Below are 25340 nucleotides of genomic sequence, written 5' to 3'. Positions count from 1 at the left end.
TGCACCTTAAGCATTTTAAAGTTAAATGTAATAAAATAAAGGTGTATATTTATGTACTAATCTTTGGAATAGGGCCGGAACTACTACTTTGAATATGGGTATGCTGATTAAAGTTTTTCATCATCTTCCTTGCATACATCACACCTATAATATATCATGTAGGATTTGCATTTTGGTTTCTTTAAAATAGATTGCAGGATATTTCTGGGTTTTTAAAATTACTTTTCTATCTTTTAGAATTGTATTATCCATATTTAACAGCTGTATTTTTAGTGACCTCCTTTCATTGAGTTTTGCCAAAGACTTAAATTTAATTTTCAGAAAAATAACTGTTTTCACACATATTTTGGTAGTTTTATGTAGTATTTAATTAATAACCAGTGCAAGTAGCATGGTAGGTTTGTGAATGAAACATTTGATTCTTAGATACAATACCAAAAGTGTATATAGAAAAAAATTGATAAATGAGACTTCATTAAAGTTGAAAACTTGTGCCCTGCAAAAGATTCTGTCGAGAGAATGAAAAGACACTTCACAGACGAGAAGAAAATATTTGCAAAACACACGTTTGAAAAGGGACTTGTATCTAAAATATATTTAGAATTCTTAAAACTGAAAAATAAGAAAACAATAAGCCAACTTAAAGATAGGCAAACGATCTGAACAGACATCTCACCAAAAAGATATACAGATGGCAAATGACCGTATGAAAAGATGCTCAACATTATATGTCACTAGGGAACTGCAAATTAAAGCAATGAGATATCACTACATGCCTTTTAGATTGAGGAAAACTAAAGAAAACATTGACAACACCAAATGATGGCGAAGATGTGGAACAACAAAAACACATTTGTTGCTGATGGGAATGCAAAATGGTACAACTACTTTAGAAAACAGTTTGGCGGTTTCTCACAAAGCTAAACATAGTTTTATGACTCAACAGTCACGCTCTTTGGTATTTACCCAATTAGTTTAAGACATATTCACACAAACACCTGCACATGAATATTAAAACACCTTTGTTCATAATTGCCAAGACTTGGAAGCAACCAAGATGTCCTTTAGTAGTTGAATGGATAGATAAACTGTACTACATCTATACAATGGGATGTTATTTAGCAATGAAAAGAGTTATCAAACCATGAAAGGACATAAAGGAACCATAAAGGCATATTGCTAAGTGAAATAAACCAGTCTGAAAAAGCTACATAATATATTATTCCAACTATAGTTAACCCTTGAATAACTTAAGGTTTAGGGACACCAGTGCCCCAGACAGTTGAAAATCTACTTTTTAACTTTTGGCTCTCCCAAAACTTAACTGCTAATAGACTATGTTTACCAGAAGCTTTACCAATAACATAAGCAGTGGATTAATACATTTTGTATGTTGTGTCTATTATATACTCGATTCTTACAGTAAAATAAGGTAGAAAAAAGAAAACATTAAAATCAGAGGGAAGAGAAAATATATTTACTGTTCATTAAGTAAAGTGGATTATCATAAAGGTCTTCATCCTTGTCATCTTCATGTTGAGTAGGCTGAGGAGCAAAAGGAAGGATTGGTCTTGCTGTTTCAGGGATGGCAGAGAGGAAGAAAACATATAAGTGGACCCGTGCAGTTCAAACCCAACTGTTGTTCAAGGGTCGGCTGTATATGACATTCTGGAAAAGGCAAGACTATGTGGACCATAAATATTTAGATCAGCGGTTGCCAGGGATTTGGGGATAGAGGAAGGAAGAGATGAATAGGTGAAGCTCAGGGTATTTTTTAGGGTCACGAAACTATTCTGTATGATACTGTAATGGTGGAGACAAGAGATTATACTTCTGTTAAAATCCATAGAACTTTATAGCACAGAGTGAACCTTAATGTAAACTGTGGACTTTAATAATAGTATATTAATATTCATTTATGAATTGTATTGTAAGAAATGTACCACATTAATGCAATATATTAATGATGGGGGAACTGGAAAGTACAGGCATACATTATTTCATTGCATTTCCCAGGGAATATGTTTTTTTACCAACTGAAGGCTTGTGTCAACCCTGCATTGAATAAGTCTGTTGACTCCATTTATCCAACAGCACGCCCTCACTTCATGTCTCTGTCACAATTAATATTTCAAACATTTCATTATTATATCTGTTATGGTGATGTGATCAGCGATTTTTGATGTTACTATTGTAGTTGTTTTGGGGTACCACAAACAGTGCCCATTTAAGAGGGCAAGCTTAAGCAAAAATGTTATATGCATTCTGACAGCTCCACAGACTGGCCCATCCTCTCTCTCCCACTCTCTCTTCCCCTCTTCCCCTCCCTCCCTCCCTCAGGCCTCCCTATTCCCTGAGACATAACAATATTGAAATCAGGCAAATTAATAACCCTACAGTAGCCTCTAAGTGTTCAAGTGAAAGCCAAGAGTTGTGTATCTCTCACTTTTAATCAAAAGCTAGAAATTTAAGCTTTCTCTGCTGAAGATACAGAGGAAGGCATGTTAAAAGCTGAGGCCAAAAGCTAGGCCCAATAGCCAAGTTGTGAATGCAAAGGAAACGTTCTTAAGAAAATTAAAAGTTCTACTCCAGTGAACACATGAATAATTAGAAAGCAAAACAGCCTTATTGCTGATGTAGAGAAAGTTTTAGTAGTCCGGACTGAAAATGAAACCAGCCACAACACTTCATTAAGCCAAGCGTAATCCAGAGTGACGCCCTGACTCTTCAATTCTGTGAAGTCTGAGAGAGGTGAACAAGCTGCACAAGGAAAGTTGGAAGAATGGATATTGTGCATGAAACTAGCAGATGTTGCTGCGTGAGGTTTAAGGAAAGAAGCTGTCTCCCTAACAGAAGTACAAGGTGAAGCACCAAGTGCTGATGTAGAAACTGCAGCAAGTTTATCCAGAAGATTTAGTTAAGATAATTGATGAATTATGCTAAATGTTCAGCGTAGACAAAACAGCCTTCTATTGGAAGAAGATGCCATCTAGAACTTTTGTATCTAGAGAGAATTCACCTCCTGGTTTCAGAGCTTCAAAGGACAAGCTGACTCTCTTGTTAAGGGCTAATGCACTGTTGACTTTAAGTTGAAGCCAGTGCTCACCATTCTGAAAATCCTAGGACCCTTAAGAAATATACTAAATCTACTCTGTCTGTGCTCTATAAATGGACAACAAAGCCTGGAAGACAGCACATCTATGTAAAGGCATGATTTACTGAACACACATCTCTTACACTTCTGTGTAAGAGCATGGTTTTCTAAGCCCAGTGCTTTAGAAAAAACGATTTTCAAAATATTACTTCTCATTGACAATGCACCTGATTACGCAAGAGCTCTGATGGAGATGTACAAAGAGAGTAATACTGTTTTCTTTTTTTTTGAGATGGAGTCTTGCACTGTCACTTGGGCTGGTGTGCAGTGGTGTGATCTCGGCTCACTGCCACCTCTGCCTCCTAGGTTCAAGCGATTCTCCTGCCTCAGCCTCCTGAGTAGCTAACATTACAGGCACCCACTACTGTGCCCGGCTAATTTTTTGTATTTTTTTTTTAGTAGAGATGGGGTTTCACTATGTTGGCCAGGCTGATCTCGAACTCCTGACCTCTTGATTCACCCGCATGGCCTCCCAAAGTGCTGGATTACAGACGTGAGCCACTGTGCCCGGCCAATAATATTGTTTTCATGCTGTTAACACAACATGCATTTTGCAGCCCATGGATCAAGTCTCACTCTGTTCCCCAGGCTGAAGTGCAGTGGTACAATCTCGGCTCATAGCAGCCTCTGCCTCCCAGGTTCAAGCAATTCTCGTACCTCAGCCTCGTGAGTAGCTGGGATTACAGGCATGCACCACCACGCCCAGCTAATTTTTGTAATTTAGTAGAGACAGGGTTTCACCATGTTGGCCAGGCTGGCCTTGAACTCCTGACCTCAAGTGATCCATCCACCTCAGCCTCCCAAAGTGCTGAGATTACAGGCGTGAGCCACCGCACCCTGCAATTTTGACTTTCAAGTCTTAATATTTAAGAAACACATTTCATAAGGCTATAGCTACCATAGATAGTGATTTCTGTGACGCATCTGGGCAGAGTAAATTGAAAACCTTCTGGAAAGGATTTACCATTCTAGATACCATTAAGAACATTTGTAATTCATGGGAAGTCAAAATACCAAGATTTATAGGAGTTTGGAAGTTGACTCCAACAACCCTCATGGATGATTTGGAGGGGTTCAAGACTTTAGTGGAGGAACCAACTGAAGATGTGGTATAAATAACAAGAGAATTAGAAGTGGAGCCTGAAAATGTGATTGAATTTTTGCAATCTCATGATCAAACTTTAACAGATGAGGGGTTATTACTTATGGATGAGCAAAGAAAGTGGTGAAGATGCTGTGAACATTGGTGAAATGACAACAAAGGATTTAGAATATTACATCAACTTAGTTGATAAAGCAGTGTTAGGGTTTGAGAGAATTGACTCCAATTTTGAAAGAATTTCTACTGGGAGTAAAATGACTCACTGAAGACTCAGGCAGTCATTAGCATTTTTTAGCAATGAAATATTTTTAAATTAAGGTATGTACATTCTTTGGACATAATGCTATTGCACACTTAATAAATTACATTATGGCGTAAACATAACTTTTGTATACATTAAGAAACCAAAAAATCTGTGGGACTCACTTTATTGTGATACTTGCTTTATTGCAGAAGTCTGGAACCAATAAGTAGATGTCTGTGTAGAGAAACTCTATTTGTACTTACTTTTTCTATAAACCTAAAACTGCTCTAAAAAATGATGTCTTTTTTAAAAAAAATAATTGATTTTTGTCAACATACAGCTCAACTATTAGGAGTTAAAGTGTTGATGTACCAGATGAGATTACTCATCGTTACGTACAGCATCCAGCATCAGTCAATATGTTTATCAGAAGAAACGGAGGCTATTGGTTAATCTATTAGTACTTGGTAAAGTAGAGATCAATTGGAGAGTTTTCACTGTGATAATAGTGAAAGCTGTAGTGTGAATGAAACTGCCCTGGAGAGTATATGCTGTAAACAAAGAAGAAAAAGGATAAAACCATGGAGGACAGAAACAATGAAAGATCGAGCACCTGCAGAGCTGTAAGGAAAATCAAGAGAGAGTAACGTTTTAGAAATCAAGGGAAGTTTCAAGGAAGAGACAAACAATGTTAAGAGCTTCTTAGAGATCAAATAAGATATGGTTGATTCATTCAACAAATGTTTAATAGTTAAGTACTGTGTATATACATGATATCATGTCTCTGTCTCTGCTAAAGATACAGAGGTAAGTAGGCTGTTCACAAGCGTTTGCGAATTATAATCTAGTGGAGAAGACAAACACTATCTAATAATAAAAGGAGAAGGCTACTGCGAGAGCATGTAGCTGGTGACGCTAACCTAGTCCTGTAGTCTTGGTAATCATTCCTGAAGAAATGATGTTTAAGCCGGGATTTGAAGATAAACGATGAGTTACTAAGGCGATTGGGTACTTGACGTAGAAGTCAAGAGATCTTTGGGGTACATGAGAAAGAGCATGCAGGTTATGGCCTGTGGCCATCAGGTGTCAGAACAGACTATCTATCTGCCTGGCCATATTGAAGAGATGCTGAGCGTGGAGATTTATCTTTTTGAAAATGTTTGGGAGTTTTGCGTCAGGTTTTATGAACCTTAACACTTGTGTTTTACATTATTTCCCCAGGTATAGTAGTTGAAGATTGTTTGATTTTGCTCCAAAACTTGTTAAAAAACAACAACTCCAATCAAAATTTTTTTAAAGAAGGCTCATATATTCAACGTATGAAACCTTGGTTTGAAGTTGGAGATGAAAATTCTGGCTGGTCTGCACAGAAAGTGACCAATCTACATCTAATGCTACAGGTATACTATCCTTAGACATAAATATGGTAAGAATTTTGACAGTGATCTTTTCAAAGAGAAGAAAATTGCTTGTATTTGACAAATCCAGAATATTTGATGGGTTTCAGGTTGGCTTAAAAAAACTGTAATATGGAAATTTGCAGTTATCCTCTAGCCTAGAGATCCTACCTACCCATTATTTAGCTTTGACAGTTATTAACATCTGGCAATTTTGTTTCATCATTTATTCCTCTCTTTGCTGTATGATTTTAAAGCAAATTCAGACATACAGTTTCCTGATGGGTTTTACATTAAGGAATAATAGGTTAGATTGTTGATTTGAATTTTTAAAAACGTACTTTCTTCACTTAGGGCTCTAATAGGATAAATTTTAATATTCAAACTATTAAGTTCAAATAAATTCATTCAGTAAGCATTTACTGAGAGCCAGGCACTAGATGCTAGGAAATAAATGATCATGTCCTGCGCCCAAAGATGATTAGTCTGAGTTTTAACTCGAATACATGTTACATTGACAGACCACCTGTGATTTATTGATGCTTTATGGTGAAAGCTTAGTGGTAATAATAAAAGTGAGGACAGTAGGATCCCAAATTATTTCCTCATCAGAGAAAATTTTGAAGTTCTTTGAAGTAGTTTACTTACTTACTCCTTTATTGAATCTCCTTCTCCAAACTCTTAAGTTTATACTAGTCTCCTCACTTATGAACTCATAATTCTTGTGGGCCTTTGAATGTCTCTGAATTATACCTGTGTCTCTCGGAAGTTGTGGACCTAACTAGATGGTTAGCTCCGCTAGTAATTAGAGGCTGAATGTTGTCCCATGCCGTGGGAGTTGCCTGCATAGGATTGATAATTAGGGTAATCTGTGTCCCAGTTTGCCAGTACAGTATTCGTTTTGTAATTACTAATAGCTTCCTCTTTCACTTCAAAAGTGTCCTGGTTTGGATTATAAATTATGCAGTTACCCTAGTTAGAATATGCCTAAAAACTGTTAAAAAAGTATTTTCCAGGAGAACTTAGTCACAGAGTCTATTTGTACTCCCAACTCATCATTTCTGTTTTCAAATGTTGGTATTATACATTTAAGAAGTTAATAGTTTTTTAATGTTTTAGAAACAGTGTCACCAAGTGGTAACCTTGATACCTTTGTTCAACACTGCTTTATTTTGTTTTGTTTAAGAGACAGGTTCTTACTTAGTTGCCTAGGCTGAGTGCAGTGGTGTCTTCACAGCTCATTGCAGCCTCAACCTCCCTGGCTCAAGAAATCCCCCCACCTCAGCTTCCTGAGTAGCTGGGACTACAGGCGCAAGCCACCACACCTGACTGGTTTTTTTATTTTTAGTAGACATAAGGTCTCACTATATTGCCAGGCTGGTCAGGAATTCCTGAGCTCAAGCAATTCTCCTGCCTCAGCTTCCCAAAGTGCTGCTGTTATAGGTGTGGGCCACATGCCCAGCCTACACTGCTTTCTTAAATAAGGAAATTCCTCTAGAAAAGTAATTTCCAAAATGTGATTAGAGAGGGTGAGAGAATAATGATATACAAAAACATGTATTTTGTATCAAACAGTGAAAATTTAAATTGTTTGAGGAAGCTACACATGTTTTATGGTTTAGGGTACTATGTAAAGAATTATTCTGAAGGAAGTGTCACTGTTTAAAAAGTAAAGTAGGTCAGGTGTGGTGACTCACACCTGTGATCCCAGCACGTGGGGAGCCCAAGGCAGGTGGGGATCACTTGAGCTTAGGAGTTTGAGACCAACCTGGGCAACATGGTCTTTATCAGCCCGGTGTGGTGGTGTCCACCTATTGTCCCAACTGCTCAGGAGGCTGAGGGGGAGGATCACTTAAGCTCGGAGGTTGAGGCTGCATTGAACCATAATCACGCCACACACTCCAGCCTGGGCAGCAGAGTGAGACTCTATCTCAGGAAAAAAAAAAAAAATTACCAAAAAATTATTAGAGTACAGCATGTAAACAGAAAAATACAATATTCTTGTTATATAACAAGTTGATTCTTTAAGAATTCTTTACTTTTAAAAAGTGAATAAACTGGCTTTCTATAGCTTAGTAAAGCCTTTTTCTCTTACACTTGTTGTGAAGACCATAAACTCCAAAGCAGAGGAACTGAGTTTAATTCATTTTAATATGTTCTCCACCTGCAATACTGAATAGTAGATTCACTCATGACTTTACAGGCCAGGAGTTATCTTCTGCTATTCTGTTAGAACCTGTTGGAATACTTTGTGTATAACTTTATTTAGAGTTGCCTGTATTTTAAGTTCTCTATTATACACTAAATAAAAATGCATCGTTGTTTTCCTGTTTGGACATACACATTCTGTATTGGAACTATTCATCATCACAGTTACCATGATTGCATTCTGAGCCACTAAAAACAGAAATTGATCTGCTTGCAGAGTTTTAATTCAAATTTTGCAGACTAAATTTAGGGAAAACATCTTCTGAAAAGTTTTTTAGTTATAAAATATTTTATTTTTTTAATAAAATTATAGCTTTATGACTAGTCTACTTTTTATCCCTGCGAGAGTCTCTTCTATGGCATTTTATTGGGAAGATACTGCCAATGGCTCCCAGAAAGTTCATAACCTTATGAGATAATCTTATTAGAAACTTTATATATTAAGTCATAAACTATCTTGATATGACTTCTGTAAATTTACTTTTGCTTTCTGGAACGACACACGTTCATTCCTTGTGAATATTTCATATATTTACATGTTGCTATTAGATCTCTTTTATCCTCATAAATATTCCCTTTTTCTTTATTTACATCATCAGTAAAGACACTCAACTGCTATTAGATGATAGTGGAAAATTACTGTTGATTTTGTCCGATGTAATAATGGTATGATTATATTTCAAAAAATATCAAGTGGAGATGCATACAGAATTATTTGTGGTAGAATTGACATATTGCCTAGTATTTGTTTTAAATACTCAAAAAAAGAAGGAAAAGAAGTAGTAAGGATAGGAGGGAAATAAATTAAGGGAGGAAAAAACACCAGAAATCTCACTAGAAAAGTCCAAGGACAGGAACCAATGTAATCCTGACCTTCTCTTCAGTGACATCAATTTATTAATGTACCCTCTTTGAGATGTCTGTTAAGCCAGACATGGAAACATCTAAATCTATTTTGTCATTACTCACTGAGTTAACTACTGGTTGAATTTTTCTCTAATTTTAGTGATTTCTGGTTACCTTTTTATTCATTAACAATAAAAAATACCACTTTTCAAACTTTTTTTTGTTTTAGTATTTAACTCCTCCCTCACAAAAAATCCCCTTTCTTAGTGGAGTCAATCCATAGATCACAATATGTGTCAGCTGTAGTAATACAAGTGTTTTGGTTTACTCGCTTAAGTCATTATTACTTCTATGTATCTCCTATAAAATAATAGTTAATGTTTACACAGCACTTTGTTGTTAACAAGGTATTATCATAAATACCCCCATTTGATCTTGATTTATAAGATTTTGCACATATACATATACACATAACTGTAGTTTTAAAATGTGACACACATGTAAAATGAATTTGGAGACATAACTGTGTTAAATAGTTATTTCAGATGACTTTTTTCATGTTTCTGAAATTTTATGTTTACAGTCCAAGTAATCATAGAATCATAGGGATTTAATTCGCATTAGCAATCAATGCAGCCCACCCCATGCCTAATACATGAATCTTTTACCATCTCTCCAGTTTTGGTTTTAGCCTCTCTTTAAATATTTCCAGTTTAGGGGAAATTTATCACACGTCAGGTCATTCTGTTTTCAGACCTGCTCTCTTACTAGATAGTTCATTATTAACTTTGAAAAGAAATCTGCCACTCTGTAACTTATTCATTCATTTACTTATTAAATATGTACTGTTACAAGTACTGTGCTTCTTTGGGAAACAAAAATGACCAAGGCAGTTTCTCTCTGGGAGTTCACAGTCACCTGAAGAAGACAACCTTAAGTTTAAGAGGCGTAATGTAATATTACTATCACAGAACTATTGCCATGGGAGCACGAAAGAAAGATCACCCAAATGTAGCTAAGCAGCTAAGGGAGTACTCCATGCAGACTTTCTTGTTCACATAGATCAGATTTGCCGCAAGCCTTTTCAAATCTTTATAAGACAAATTTTGTTTTCTCTTTCTTTCACAGCTTGTTCGTGTATTGGTATCTCCCACCAACCCTCCTGGTGCTACCAGTAGCTGCCAGAAGGCTATGTTCCAGTGTGGGTTATTGCAGCAGCTTTGTACTATCCTAATGGCTACTGGGGTTCCTGCTGATATCCTGACTGAGGTAAAGCAAATAAAGTCAAAGCCCACTCTGTGGGAGTTGAAATCCTGAATCCTAGGAAGAATTAGATATTTGCTGAAGGAAAAACTACAATAGTTAACCATTTTTTAGGTTAAAATTTTTAATGATCTTACTAAAATATAATTCACATAATTGATTCCAAAAGATATACTCATCCCTCGAGTTTTATAGTACATAAATAATAATGTTAAAGCTTTGCAGATCCATCTACAAAGATTTCTCATTGATTTTATTATATTCAACAGGAGTGCACAGTATGATTTCGTTTTTATTTTGAGAACAAAGTGACTTAGTCTTACTCAACCGGTAGATTCATTGAATAGTAAATTCTTTTCCGCTAATGTGTGGCATTCTCTGTTGCTTACCTATAAGAAAAAGAAGTTAGTTTGAAGAAAAAAAGTTCGTTTATATTTTTTAAATTTTTCTCAGATTAACATGTGCAATATCAAAAGTACAAATAATAATAAAAATTTTATAACAAAAATAACTGCCTTCAGCCTCAGTTGTCCTTACTGTAAGTCCCACTTCCTCATGTCGCCTCGTAATTATTTTATGGAATTTATATTTAAATCAGTAGTTGGGGTTTATATTTTTACAGCTGTATTGATCCCATTCCTGCTAAGCCAAATAGAGCCCTATATCCTTTTTTAAATATACATTTTTCTCATCCATGAGTCATAATTGTGTTCTTCATTTTACTGTTACTCTATATATGCATAGGTATATATGCTTAATAATCATATACTTAACACTTTGTTTCCCACCGCAGGCCACCCGCAGACCCTCCATTCTCCTACTCCAATCTGTGCTCTAATTCTTCCCTATGTCTCTTGTCCTGGGACTTTCTTTTGCCATCTTCCTAAGATTTCCTTTACTTGTCTCCTGACTTGGCTTCCTTGGTTATCTGGATCCTGTATTTTTTTTTTTTTTTTTGTGCAGAGTCTCAGTCTGTTGCCCAGGCTGTAGTAACAGTGGCATGATCTCAGCTCACTGCAACCCCCGCCTTCTGGGTTCAAGCAATTCTCCTACCTCAGCCTCCTGAGTAGCTGGGATTACAGGCATCCGCCACCACGCCCAGCTAATTTTTGTAATTTTAGTAGAGACAAGGTCTCACCATGTTGGCCAAGCTGGTCTCGAACTCCTGACCTCAAATGATCCAGCCATCTTGGCCTCCCGAAATGTTGGGATTATAGACATGAGCCAGTGCTCCTGGCCTGGATCACATATCTTTTTCCTCTATCCCTTGGTTCATTAACTTTATTTTCTTAATTTTCTTTTGTTTTCTTTTCTTTTTTTTTTTTTTTTTTGGAGTTGGAGTTTCACTCTTGTTGCCCAGGCTGGAGTGCAATGGCACAATCTTGGCTCACTGCAACCTCCGCCTCCTGGGTTTGAGCAATTCTCCTGCCTCAGCCTCCCCAGTAGCTGGGATTACAGGCGACTGCCACCACGCCCAGCTAATTTTTTGTATTTTTAGTAGAGACGGGGTTCCACCACGTTGGCCAGGCTCTTGACCTCAAGTGATCTGCCCACCTCAGCCTCTCAACGTGCTGGGATTACAGGCATGAGCCACTGCACCCGGCCATTATTTGTCTTAATTTTCTAAAAAAAAAAAGAATAAATAACAGAATTTTTTTTATTTTTTGCTCTTTCATGTCTGAAAATGTCATTCCTCTACTTTCAGAATTAATTTAATGTTTGGCTAGATATGGAATTCAGGGTTGGAAATCACTAATACTCAACTTTCCGAACATCATTCTAGTGTTGCTGTTAGGAAGTTTGAAGATTAAAGCCATTATAATCCTACTTTTTTTTTTTTTAATTGTAATCTTTTTCTCTCTGGAAACTTTTGAGATCTGTTATTTTTGATTTTCTGAAATTTACTGATGATGTGCTGTCCTGTGGACCTTTTCCCCACTCCCTTGCTCCCCAGTTATTTTTATCATTCACTGAGCACCTTCAGCTGGAAATTACATCCTTCAGTTCTGAGGATGTTTTTGGCATTGCCTGATAATTTTCTCTTTTCTGTTTTGTGTTGCTGTTGTTGTTGTTTCTTGCTCTATTACCCAGGCTGGAGTGCAGTGGCACTATTTTGGCTTACTGTAACCTCCACCTCCTAGGTTCAAGCATTTCTCCTGCCTTAGCCTCCCAAGTAATGGGAATTACAGGCACGTACCACTTCGCCCAGCTAATTTTGTATTTGTAGTAGAGACAGGGTTTCACCATGTTGGTCAGGCTGGTCTCAAACTCCTGACCTCAAGTGATCCACCCACCTGGGCCTCCCAAAGTGCTGGGATTACAAGCATGAGCCACCGCGCCTGGCTTCTTTTCTGTTCTCTTTCTGCAACTCTGTTAGTAGACTTTCTGGGTAATTTGTCTTTTTAAAAATTAATTTTTAATTAACAAATAAAAATGGTATATATTTATCTTGTATAACATGTTTTGAAATAGTCTTTTTATTTTTTAATTTCATCCTTAAATTGAATTTTTTAACCTTTTAAATTTGTTCTTTGATTATTATTTTAAAACCTTTTTCTGTTTTTATAAAATATTTTATCTCATAGATAATAGTATTATAGTTTTTGAGATTTAAAATGCCTGTCAAGTGTTATTTTATTGGAGACCCATGCTTAATGCTTTAAAATTTTCCCTTGAGGAAGTGTTACAAGATTATAATGTTATCATTGATGTTTTTGTGCCTGAATTTTGGCACTTAAAAAGTGGAATATAAGATTTTTTTCTATTGAAAACGTATTTTCCTTCTTGACTTAATTTCTCTAAATGTTCTTTTTCTTTCTTCCCCTTAACAGACCATAAATACTGTATCAGAAGTTATTCGAGGCTGCCAAATAAACCAAGACTACTTTGCATCTGTAAATGCACCTTCAAACCCACCAAGGTAGAAAAAGGGAAATACTGAGATTACTCTGAGGAAGTAAAAACTTTGGGTTGTTAATGTATCTCATATACACATCTTACTCTCTTTAAAGAAGTTTAGTTGTATGTTTTGAAACTAGAAATTATCTGACAAGATAAATGATATTGATATTTTAAAAGAGTTGGTAGTCTTTGGAATTTAGATACTTAGATTCAGATATCATGTCGTCCACATCCTAGCTGTATGCCTTAAGCAAGCAGTCACTTCACTTCTGTCAGCTACAGTTTTCTGTGAAATAGAGATGGAAATACTTAACTTGCTGGTGCTCTGGTTATGATTCTTCAGTCAACAAAAATGACTAGTTATTGACTTGTATACTTGGGTTGCAGTGTTTCATTTTGTTCTTTTCTTTTTAAATGCAACAGACCGGCAATTGTAGTACTTCTCATGTCCATGGTTAATGAAAGGCAGCCATTTGTTTTGCGCTGTGCTGTTCTCTATTGTTTCCAGTGTTTCTTGTATAAAAACCAAAAAGGACAAGGAGAAATCGTGTCAACACTTTTACCTTCTACCATTGATGGTAAATAATTTAGTTCTAATTTTTATTTGAAAAAGTAAATCGTTGTCTGTCAAGCTTTTAATTGATTCTTTCTTTCTATGCTTTAGCCTAAAATACTTTGTATGCTTAGGAGAGAAAAAAAAAAAAAAAAAAAAAAAAACACCTGAATTCTAAGGCCTGCAGGTAAATTTAGACAACAGGCTTTGGAGTCAGACCAAAGTTTGCATTGTAGAATTTTCACTTTTGCTGTATAACTTTTGCTGTATAACTTTTTAACTTGAGCCTTACTGAGTTATGGGGGCTAATAATACCATCTCTGTGTGGGGTTAATACCCCATTAGGACCATTGTGAGGATTAATGCAGTTACATGCATTACATTACATAAAGTACTCACACCAAAACTTAGCATGTATAGATGCCAGTAAACAGAATCTACTGTTAATTATAATTGTCATTCTAAAGATGAATTTTGCCAGGTGCGGTGGCTCACACCTGTAATCCCAACACTTTGGGAGGCCAAGGTGGGCAGATCACCTAAGACGAGGAGTTCGAGACCAGCCTGTCCAACATGGTGAAACCCCGTCTCTACTAAAAATACAAAAATTAGCTGGGCGTGGTGGCAGATGTCTTTAATCCCAGCTACTCAGGAGGCTGAGGCAGGAGAATCGCTCAAATCCTGGAGGCAGAGGTTGCAGTGAGCTGAGATTGTGCCACTGCACTCCAGCCTGGGCAACAGAGAGAGACTCTGCCTCAAAAATAAAAATTAAGAAAAAGAAAATGAATTTTACCATTAAATCACATTTAACTTTCAGTCTGTTGTTCTAGTATAGGTTAGAGTCATTACCCTTTTTATGGGTTCTTTAAATATTTCATCTTACCTAAGACAAATTTTTTAAATATTTACCTTTGTTAACTTTAAACTTTAAGAGCAGTTTCATAAAGGTAATTGGAAACATCAATAAAACTCATTTTAATTACATACATTGAGATTTTTTGTTAGAATTTAAGTCTGTTTAATTAGACTTACCAAAAAAATTTGGTAAAAAATTACCATAAAAAAATTATTGATCATTAATGAAAATAAGACCCTGATGTAGTAGAATGATCAAAATGTGGCATTTCCTTAAGTTTGTTTTAGAAATGTTGTTTTTAATTAAGGTAATTTTTTGGAATGTTACCATCATCAGTTTGATGCTGAAAATATTATAATACAAGTTGAGCATCCCAAATCTGAAATCTGAAATGCTTCTTTTTTTTTTTTTTTTAACATTCCTTCAAATATTTAGCCTTTGTGTTTCAAATAATCTAATTGCACTCATTAAGTAATTTTGAAATGTATACTTAAGCCAGGCGTGGTGGCTTACACCTGCAATTCCAGCATTTTGGGAGGCCAAGGCAGGCATATTGCTTGAGTATAGGAGTTCAAGACCAGCCTGGGCAACATAGTGAAACTCCATCTCTATTAAAAATACAAAAATTTAGGCAGGGCTTGGTGGCTCACTCCTGTAATCCCAGCACTTTGGGAGGCCAAGGTGGGTGGATCATCTGAAGTCAGGAGTTCAAGACCAGCCTGGCAAACATGGTGAAAACCCGTCTCTATTAAAAATATAAAAATTAGCTGGGCGTGGTGGCACATGCCTGTAATCCCAGCTACTGGGGAGACTGAGGCAGGAGAATCGCCTGAACTTGGGAGGCGGAGGTTGCAGTGAACTGAGATCGTGCCATTGCACTCCAGCCTGGGCAACAAGAGTGAGACTGCATCTCAAAAAAAAAAAAAAATTAGCCAGGCATGGTGGTACACACCGGTAGTCCTAGCTACATGGGAGGCTGAGGTGGGAGAATCACCTGAGCCTGGGAGGTCGAGGCTGCGGTGAACTGAAATTGCACCACCACACTCCAGTCTGGGCAAACAGAGTGAGACCCTTTTTCCAAAAAAAAAAAACAAACAAAAAATAAAATATACACTTATTTTTTATTATAGTCACCCTGTTGTGCAATCAAATGATATATCTTATTCATTCTTTCTAACGATATTTTTGTACTCATTATCCCCATCTTCCCTCTAACTTCCCACTACCCTGCCCTGCCTCTGATAACCACCTTTGTAATCTCTTGTGTACATGAATTCCCACAAATTTTTAGATCCCACAAATAAAGGCAAATAAATTTGACCTCTACCATTGATGGTAAATAATTTAGTTCTGATTTTTATTTGTTCTCACAAGTAAGTGAGAACAAATGTTTGTCTTTACATACCTGGCTTATTTCACTTAACATAATGATCTCCAGATTCATCTGTGTTGTTGTAAATGACTAGATCTCATTGTTTTGTATGGCTGAATAGTACTCCATTGTGTGTATATACCACATCTTCTTTCTGAAATACTTCTGGTCCCAAGCATTTTGGATAAGGGATACTCAACCTGTGTTTCTTTTCTCTCTCTCCTTTTTTTTTTTTTTTTTTTTTTTTGAAGATAAAGTATCACTCTTATCCAGGTTGGAGTGCAGTGGCACAGTCCATAGCTCACTGCAGCCTCAAACTCCTGGGCTCAAGTGATCCTCAGGCCTTAGCCTCCCAAGTAGCTGGGACTACAGGCATGCATCACCAACTCCTGGCCTCAAGGGATCTTCCCACCTCAGCCTCCCAAAGTGCTAGAATTACAGGCGTGAGCCACCATGCCCAGCCGCCACCTGTATTTCTTTGTTCTGTTACTTTTCTTCCAAGATAACTTTCTCTCATTGTTCATTTTGCTTTGAAAAGCAGACTTTTATCATTTTGAAAGTATATTTAATACTACTAATTAATACATGTTTAATGATTATATTTAATGGTATTTCACACTATTTTATGTGTACAGAAAACAATTTATTTAAAATTTGGTTTACGTCAAAATCTAATGTATTTTTATTGTCTGCCTGCCATCTTTGTAGCAACAGGTAATTCAGTTTCAGCTGGCCAGTTATTATGTGGAGGTTTGTTTTCTACTGATTCACTTTCAAACTGGTGTGCTGCTGTGGCCCTTGCCCATGCGTTGCAAGAAAATGCCACCCAGAAAGAACAGTTGCTCAGGGTTCAACTTGCTACAAGTATTGGCAACCCTCCAGTTTCTTTACTTCAACAGTGCACCAATATTCTTTCACAGGTAAAGTTTTGCATAAGGGAAAAAGTTCTATACGTTTTGATGTCAGTGATACAGGATTTAAGGATGTCTTTAGAAGATGCAGATGAAAAAGGACAGAGAAGACTTATTCTGCTTATTAGTTCATCATAATCAGAAACAGTTTTGTGGAGAAAAAGCAATAAATACTCTTAGAGGAATAGTTTTGCTAAATAGTTATAAGGTCTGCATCATGATGAAAATACATGTTCTGGGTAGAAAGGTATTTTGAGGGTTTTGTCTTGTTTTTAAATTATCCACAGTGTTCTTGCATGTCATTTTTCTCTTTCTTCTCAGTAACTGAATTCAGGTTAGTTTATGGGAGGGAGTAAAGTAGTTCATAGCTGTGTATTTCCCTCTTTCTCTTCCCAAAGCAATTGATCATCTAGAAACAATAGATCAGTGGTCCCTTGTATATATAGTTATACAGTATATCTCCTTGAGGTTCATGAGTTCTTAAATCCTTAAGTCCCCAGTGCGTATAATTTACCTAGTAAAGATGTAGGAAAACATAACAAAAAGTTTTGCATGTCTTAGACTCTTAATGAGAACAACAAAGCTTTATTGAAGTGTAGGTGCTAGGCATTTAGGAATGTCACTTTCTGTTACGTGATTTCCCCACACGTACCAGCCTTGCTATTGAACAGTTCAAGTTCATCCTTTAGCAAAACTCTAAAGTCATTGACATTTAGAGTCACTCAGGGAAAGTAAAAATGTGACTAAATCTAAAATTGTTCTGTACACTGCTCTAGCAGTAGTTATCCTACCCACTCCCCATAATAATGTGGTTGTGTCCTTCTTTAGTTTTTAATCCTGCCACACTCGTTGCATTTTTCTTTATTTTGAGCTTTTAAAGAAACATTAGCTCCATCCATAGAAATTATAAATGAAAGCTTAAAAAGTAACTATAGTGAAAAGGAAGTTGAAGTTTAAAATTGGTTTAATTGAAAGCTTATTTTGTCTTTATCACTTACCTCTTAGAGATTAAAAAAACTACCCCAAATTTTTATGTCTTTACTTACTACTTTGCATTCTCATGTTGCTATCTGTTAACAACAGTTTTATTTTAAAGCCAAACAGTAATTATCTCTCGCATCACCATCACCACAGACTTCACTTTAACATTGAAATTACAATGAATGCATGATGAGAAGTGCTAAAGATGGTAGTGTCTTCCCCACTCTTAAGTAATCACAGTGCTATAAAATTATCCTTTATCTTCTAAAATATATATCCTCTAAATGTATCCTCTAACTTTTTATTGTATAAAAGAAGTCTCATTAGAACCATCCTGTCCCAAATTATTGGCTTGAGTTTGTAGAGAGACTATGAAAACGTATTTGAGGGATTTTTCCAGATTTAGACTTTTCTAAAGTAGTAATATGAATGAATAATTTGTAATGTATAATTTGCAGGGTGATAAGATCGACAGACGGGTATGTATCACTTGATTAAGCTTAGGCATTTTCCTCTTCCAGCAAAGCTTTTTCTCTGTCTTGGGTTTTGCTGATTGGTTTTTTTTAACTGCTTGTTTGAAGTTACATTCTACTCACACTTTTGCGTGTCAGCCAATTTATTTCTATTGTAAATGGCTCTCCAGTTTTTCTCCATGGGATATTGTATTGGTGTTACTAAACACTGTGGGAATGAGAATCTGAATCTATACTTGTGCTTCTTCTGGGGATGCTTGCACTTTCTGGATTTCCTTGGTTTTGATTTTTTGTGTTTTTTCTCCAAGCTTGCCTATTTATTTTCTCTGAAGCCATTTCAAAGGAAGTAGAATTCAGGATTAAGAATTTTGTCTTTAATTAATCAGCATATGAAAGAATGTGATGATGATTTTTATACTAGATTATTTAAAATGTACAATAGTAAGTATAATTTTATAATTTGAAATAGTTTAAATGAAATATTATGGATTATTCTGAATATAATCCGTATGCTACAGCTACCACTGAAGATTCGTTTTTGCTGTGTGTGGGGAAAGTGCTATTTTTGTTTTGTTTTGTTTTGTTTTGTTTTGTGTGAGTATTTGGCAGAAAAGGAGTGTACCTTAATATCTATGTTTGGGCATGAGTTTCAGTTGAATAATGTGGGTAGTAATAAATGAGGTCCTGTTATGAATTGTATCTTTGTGTATGAGCATGATTTAACATGTGTCATTAACTTACACACACACATACATATTTTGCAGCTTTAGCCTGCAGAATTTTATATTAGGGAAAATACTTTATAAGTATACATGTCAGTCATTTGAAAGGGAATTTTTTTTTGAGGTATTAATTTATATACAATAAAATGCATAGACCTTCTGTGTTTCATGTGATGATTTTTGGTGTTTGAGTGTATCTCTGTAACCACCACCCGAAACAAGATGTAGAACATTTTCATAATCCCAGAAAGTTCCATCATGCTCTTTTCTTTCTTTTTTTTTTTTGAGACGGAGTCTCACTCTGTTGCCCAGACTGGAGTGCAATGGCACAATCTTGGCTCATCGCAACCTCTGCCTTCCGGGTTCAAGCGATCCTCCTGCCTCAGCCTCCTGAGTAGCTGGGATTACAGGTGCACACCACCACGCCCAGCTAATTTTTGTATTTTTAGTAAAGACAGGGTTTCACCATGTTGGCCAGGCTGGTCTCGAACTCCTAATCTCAGGTGATCCACCTACCTGGCCTCCCAAAGTGCTGGGATTACAGGTGTGAGATACTGCGCCCAGCCCTCAGCTTCAAATATTTTGTTTGTAGTTCTCTTTTATTGTGTAAAATCTGTGGTTTATAATTACCCCTGAGAATGCTCTCAAATTACAGTTTTAGCCTCCATTTGTTTTCTCAGATTTTCTCAATGGTTCACACACTCTAGGGACTCTGAAAAGAGATGTGTACTTTTCCTTTTATTTATATCCTCTGCGCATTTTATATTAACGTACTTAACCCTTGTTTTTAATATGAGTTACGGATTTTTTTTTTTTCTGGTATGTCATTTGTCTTTTGACCTTGGTGTTTTGTTTTGGATTTTTTTTTTTTTCTCAGACTTATCTTTTATGGCTTCTGCATTTTAAGTCATACTTAGAAAAGGCCTTTCCATGTTCAGATTTTAAGGAATTTACTAGGCCAGGCGTGGTAGCTCACACCTGTATATTAACACTTTGGAAGCTGAGGTGGGGGCATCGCTTGAGCTCTGGAGTTCAAGGCTGCAGTGAGCTATGATTGCTGCACTCCAGCCTGATAGAGCGAGACCCGGTCTCCACTCCCCCCAAAAAAGGCTTTAAGGAATTATACTTCTATTTTTATCTTATACTTTCTGGTTTCTTTTTTTGCATTTAATTCTTTGTTCTGTTTTTCTCAGCGAACTGTATGAGATACAGATCCACTGATCTTTTTCTAGATAGCTATCTAGTTGTCCCAAAATCTTTTAAGTCTATTTGTAACTCACTGATGGTTATATGCTACCTTTTTCATATACTAAATTCTCATTTGTATATGGGCCCATTTTCTGGATTTTTGTATTCTGTCTCTTGATTCCTGCTTGTTCATGATCCACTATTCTCTTTCTTTTTTTTTTTTTTTTACAGTGTCCCTAGTTAATCTCACTTTTTTCATATGATCTTCAGAATCACGTTGTTTTGTTCCAGAAGCAAAAAAAAAAAAAAACCTTTTAGTAATTTTTATTTGAATCACATTAATTTTATTCATTTATTTATTTTTAATTTAATTTATAATTATTATTATTTTTGAAATGGAGTCTCACTCTGTCGCCCAGACTGGAGTGCAGTGTTGTGATCTCGGCTCACTGCAACCTCCACCTCCCAGGTTCAAGTGATTCTCCTGCCTCAGCCTCCCGAGTAGCTGGGACTACCGGCGCACGCCACCTCGCCTGGCTAATTTTTGTATTTTTGGTAGAGACAGGGTTTCACCATGTTAGTCAGGCTGGTCTCGAACTGCGGACCTCAGGTGATCCAACCTGCCTTGGCCTCCCAAAGTGCTGGGATTACGGGCACATTAATTTTATAAATTAACTTAGAATTAATATCTTTGTGATGTTGAGTCTCCTATCTAAGAACATGGTGGCTATTAGTTTATGTCCACTTCTGTGTTCTTTAGGAGTGTTTTAAAATTTTCCTTGTTTAGATTTTATACCATTTTGATTAGGTTCACTCCTGAGTACTTTATCTTTTTTTGTCTCTGTAATAAATGGAGTGTTTCATTCTGTCTTTTAACTGGTTATATTTGACTTTGCTCTTATCCTTCAATAAGACCCCAAAAGCCATGCTTTTAGAAGATTCTGATTTAAATCTTATTCTGTTTTTTTTTTTTTTACTCATACATCAGCCAGTGATTTGATAAGATGTTCTTATATATACAATGTGGGTATATTTGGTACCTGCAAATGGTTATTCCAAGTAATAATGAACTTATATATAACCAGGTGGATGAACAAAACATTTGCATTTATACTTCAAGTAGTTGTAAGTTTTCTGTGGCACCTAGTCAGTTGAGAGTGACTGGTTTTTAACTTCCCAGTTTACATGGATGACTTGAAGATATATTGTGGGCATGGTAATGACGTAGAGGCAAGGAAACAGTAAAAATAATGCACCATGTAAAAACTAAATTTGTATCAGTGCTTACCTGGCAAATCATTTGAAGAGGTCCTGTTTGAACTTAATTCAGTATTAAATATACCTAAAAATAGATTATAGAAGAGTCAAGATATTGGCATCAAGGTTTGTGAAATTAGAATAGTCTGGGTGGTAGAAATTTTTCAGAACACAGTGATGGTTACTTTAAATTCATTCCTTGTCTAGATCTTTGAATTATATTTTGGACATTTTATGAGACTTTCCCCAAAGTGATGCATTACTATTCTGATTTTCATTATTTTTATTTCAAACAAGTTTTGTTTTGTTTTGTTTTGTTTTGTTTTAAAAAGATACAGGTTATAGGAATATAAATATGGGCACTGTCAATATTGTGAACTAAGAGAATATTCTACCTAGGAGATGTAAATGTGTTGTATTAAAATTTTGAAAACTAATTTTGCTGGATATGCTAATTTTCATTATTAACTATACTTGGCAGCTGTTAATGGTTTGGGGCACTTGGCTAATTTAAATCTTCCTCTTGATTGTGTTTGTGATTTCTCATCTGGTGTGTGATGACTGAATTTGTAGTATGGTTTATTTATTGTTAGAGAATATATTCTCTCATGGAATTTGACTAAATGATTCAGGGGATTATTTTTTGTATTTTTCTTGATTTTTTGTTTTTTTTGTTTGTTTTTTTGAAGAAAGTAGAATTTTCCTTTTATCAGGAACTTTTTATTTTTTTATTTTTTTTTTTTATTTTTTATTTTTTTTATTTTTTTGAGACGGAGTCTCGCTGTCGCCCAGGCTGGAGTGCAGTGGCGCGATCTCGGCTCACTGCAGGCTCCGCCCCCTGGGGTTCACGCCATTCTCCTGCCTCAGCCTCCCGAGTAGCTGGGACTACAGGCACCCGCCACCTCGCCCGGCTAATTTTTTGTATTTTTAGTAGAGACGGGGTTTCACCGTGTTAGCCAGGATGGTCTCGATCTCCTGACCTCGTGATCCGCCCGCCTCGGCCTCCGAAAGTGCTGGGATTACAGGCGTGAGCCACCGCGCCCGGCCAGGAACTTGTTTTTAAACTTCTGACTGAAATATTATAAATTTGCTTGGCAAATTTATTGTAAAGGGTCTTGGGATTAATAGATTATTTTAAAGCCTCCACACTATAATTTTTTTCCTTAGCAGACAAGGTTTTTAAACTAGTCATATTTTAAATAACCCAGTATATGCCTCTGAACATGAATCAATTCTAATTTCTGCACTCTGTTAATTTTAGGAAGTGCATCCTGTGGTGCATACAAGAATTTATTCTCTTGTTTAGTTTTTTAAAACTAGATTTCTGGCTCATCTCTTATAAGATGTTAAAGTTCTTTTCATGCAAATGGAAGGGATCTTAGGGCAACTTTAAGTTTGAAAAATACAAAATGAATGGAAAGATTTCTACCAATTTATCTGTTGCAGGGAAGCAAAATACAAACAAGAGTTGGATTATTAATGTTGCTTTGTACCTGGCTAAGCAATTGTCCCATTGCAGTAACGCATTTTCTTCACAATTCAGCCAATGTTCCATTCGTATCCTTTATGTTTTAGTAACATACATGTAAGTATTTATATCTTTTTTAGTTTTTCTTCTCAATTAGAAGTAGCTCTGTGCCCAAAATATTTGAATTCTCCACTATCTTATCTGTGTTGCAACTTTTTAAACTGTTAAGGTTGTAATGATGCTTGTTTAAATTGTGTGTGTGTGGTTTGTTTTATGCTGGGTTGTAATATATATATGAAATTTCTTTTTTTCTTTTTTTTTTTTGGTGGGGGGGATGAAGTCTCACTGTCTCCCAGGCTGGAGTGCAGTGGTGTGATCTCGGCTCACTGCAACTTCCGCCTCCGAGGTTCAAGCAATTCTCCTGCCTCAGCCTCCTGAGTAGCTGGGATTTACAGGTGTGCGCAACCACACCCGGCTAATTTTTGTATTTTTAGTAGAGACATGTTGGCCAGGCTGGTCTCAAACTCCTGACCTCAGGTGATCTACCCACCTTGGCCTCCCAAAGTGCTGGGATTACAGGCATGAGCCACCACACCTAGCCTATATATGGAATTTCTTATGGGAACTCTTATGTGAAGTATTAATGTATGTCAAATTCAAATTGCAAAATATACTAGATATTTTCAATCCTTAGCCTCCTTAACAAAGATTTCAGCTTACAGGACAAATTGCAGAAAATCTTGGAGAAGAAGAGCAGTTGGTCCAAGGCTTATGTGCCCTTTTGTTGGGCATTTCGATTTATTTCAATGATAACTCACTTGAGAGCTACATGAAGTAAGTAAGGGGAAGATGATTTTCTAATGGCATCAAGAGATAATGATGCATTTTTTTTTTTTTTTTTTGCCAAAGCATTATGTAGACCAAGCTTTTATGTTTTGTTTTGATTTTATTTTTTTAAAGCATTTCAATATCCTTATCTCCGTAGAGAGAAACTAAAACAACTAATTGAGAAGAGGATTGGCAAAGAGAATTTCATAGAGAAACTAGGATTTATTAGCAAACATGAGTTGTATTCCAGAGCATCTCAGAAACCCCAGCCAAACTTTCCCAGTCCAGAATACATGATATTTGATCATGAGTTTACGAAGCTGGTGAAAGAACTTGAAGGTAAGACTGAAGATTTATATTGATATTTGATGGAAAGTAATTATGTTTATATTGTACATGTGTATTCTGGATACATACAGGTTATATGATAACTCTAAAGGTATATTTTTTTCCTAGCTCTTGATCTGTAGCCCATTGAAGGACATTTGGCTTTCAGTAAGATTGAAAAGATTATTTCTTACCTATCATGGAGTTAGGTTATATGTTTTTACTAAGTCTTAATAGTAAATAGTATTTAAAACGTTTAAAACAAATTTTAAATAAGCTTTCTTTTATAGGTGTTATAACTAAGGCTATTTATAAGTCCAGTGAAGAAGATAAAAAAGAAGAAGAGGTGAAAAAAACATTAGAACAGCATGACAATATTGTGACTCACTACAAAAACATGATTCGAGAGCAAGTAAGTACTAATGAACTGTATATACCCTCTGATTACCAATAGGCACTTTCTGCTTTAAGGAAGAATTTTTTCCTGACATTTCAAATGAAAGAGGATATAGAAAGCAAAACTCATTATTTTTCAAAGCATCTGAGTATTCAACAAACAGAGTGCTTAATATGTGCTAAGCACCATGCAGCTGATTTATTAGATTATGATGAGTGGATAAAGATGAAACTACATTTGCGGAATCATCAGTTCACATTTTCTTTCCAGGATACCAGTGAACTTTCATTACTTGCATTGTGTTGAGTACCCTAAACCTTCATTATATTCCTTCAAAATGTTTTCTTGACTTTTACTCTCATTTAATTTCTTATGATATTTACCTTGATTGGAATTCTAGAAAGTGCTGAAAAATGAGGTTATTAATGTTAAAATTCCGGTGTCATAAAAAATACAATAGTGGCAGACCCTGTGGGACAGATTCATCCCCTTCCCTCTACTGCTGTCCACACCTGTCTACTAATTGTGCACAGTTTATGGCAGGTATGGCAAGTAAAAGCATAGATAGAACCCTTTAAATTGACAACTGTTTATATCTTATTTTCTTCCTCACAATCTACATCACTGAGATTAGTTTGTTTTTTGTTTAGACAGAGTCTTGCTCTTGTTGCCCAGGCTGGAGTGCAGTGGCGCAATCTTGGCTCACTGTAACCTCCACTTCCCAGGTTCAAGCAATTCTCTTACCTCAACCTCACAAGTAGCTGGGATTATAGGCATGTGCCACCATGGTGCCTAATTTTTATATTTTTAGTAGAGATGAGGTTTCACCATGTTGGCTGGTGTTGATCTCCTGACCTTGGGTGATCCGCCTGCCTCAGCCTTCCGAAGTGCT

The 25340-nt window shown here is 36.1% G+C and overlaps 1 protein-coding gene across 3 annotated transcripts in view; it reads left to right on the top strand.

Moving 5' to 3' along the window:
- USO1 (USO1 vesicle transport factor) overlaps window positions 1–25340 on the top strand; it is a 96597-nt gene that overhangs the window by 58335 nt on the left and 12922 nt on the right. For 2 of the 3 annotated variants that reach the window (XM_063610354.1, XM_063610353.1), the window contains 10 exons: window positions 5722–5900; window positions 10080–10220; window positions 13046–13134; window positions 13539–13693; window positions 16605–16816; window positions 18247–18267; window positions 22875–22985; window positions 23612–23730; window positions 23882–24063; window positions 24342–24463. In XM_063610354.1, the coding sequence (XP_063466424.1) occupies window positions 5722–5900; window positions 10080–10220; window positions 13046–13134; window positions 13539–13693; window positions 16605–16816; window positions 18247–18267; window positions 22875–22985; window positions 23612–23730; window positions 23882–24063; window positions 24342–24463 (1331 nt within the window). The remainder of the gene's footprint in view (window positions 1–5721; window positions 5901–10079; window positions 10221–13045; window positions 13135–13538; window positions 13694–16604; window positions 16817–18246; window positions 18268–22874; window positions 22986–23611; window positions 23731–23881; window positions 24064–24341; window positions 24464–25340) is intronic. The other variant, XM_063610355.1, reaches the window with a different exon arrangement.

Source organism: Symphalangus syndactylus, chromosome 10 (assembly GCF_028878055.3).
Source record: "Symphalangus syndactylus isolate Jambi chromosome 10, NHGRI_mSymSyn1-v2.1_pri, whole genome shotgun sequence".
NCBI lineage: Eukaryota > Metazoa > Chordata > Mammalia > Primates > Hylobatidae > Symphalangus > Symphalangus syndactylus.
Note: the sequence above shows the minus strand (reverse complement) of the source record. Positions and strands in the feature narration are given on the sequence as shown.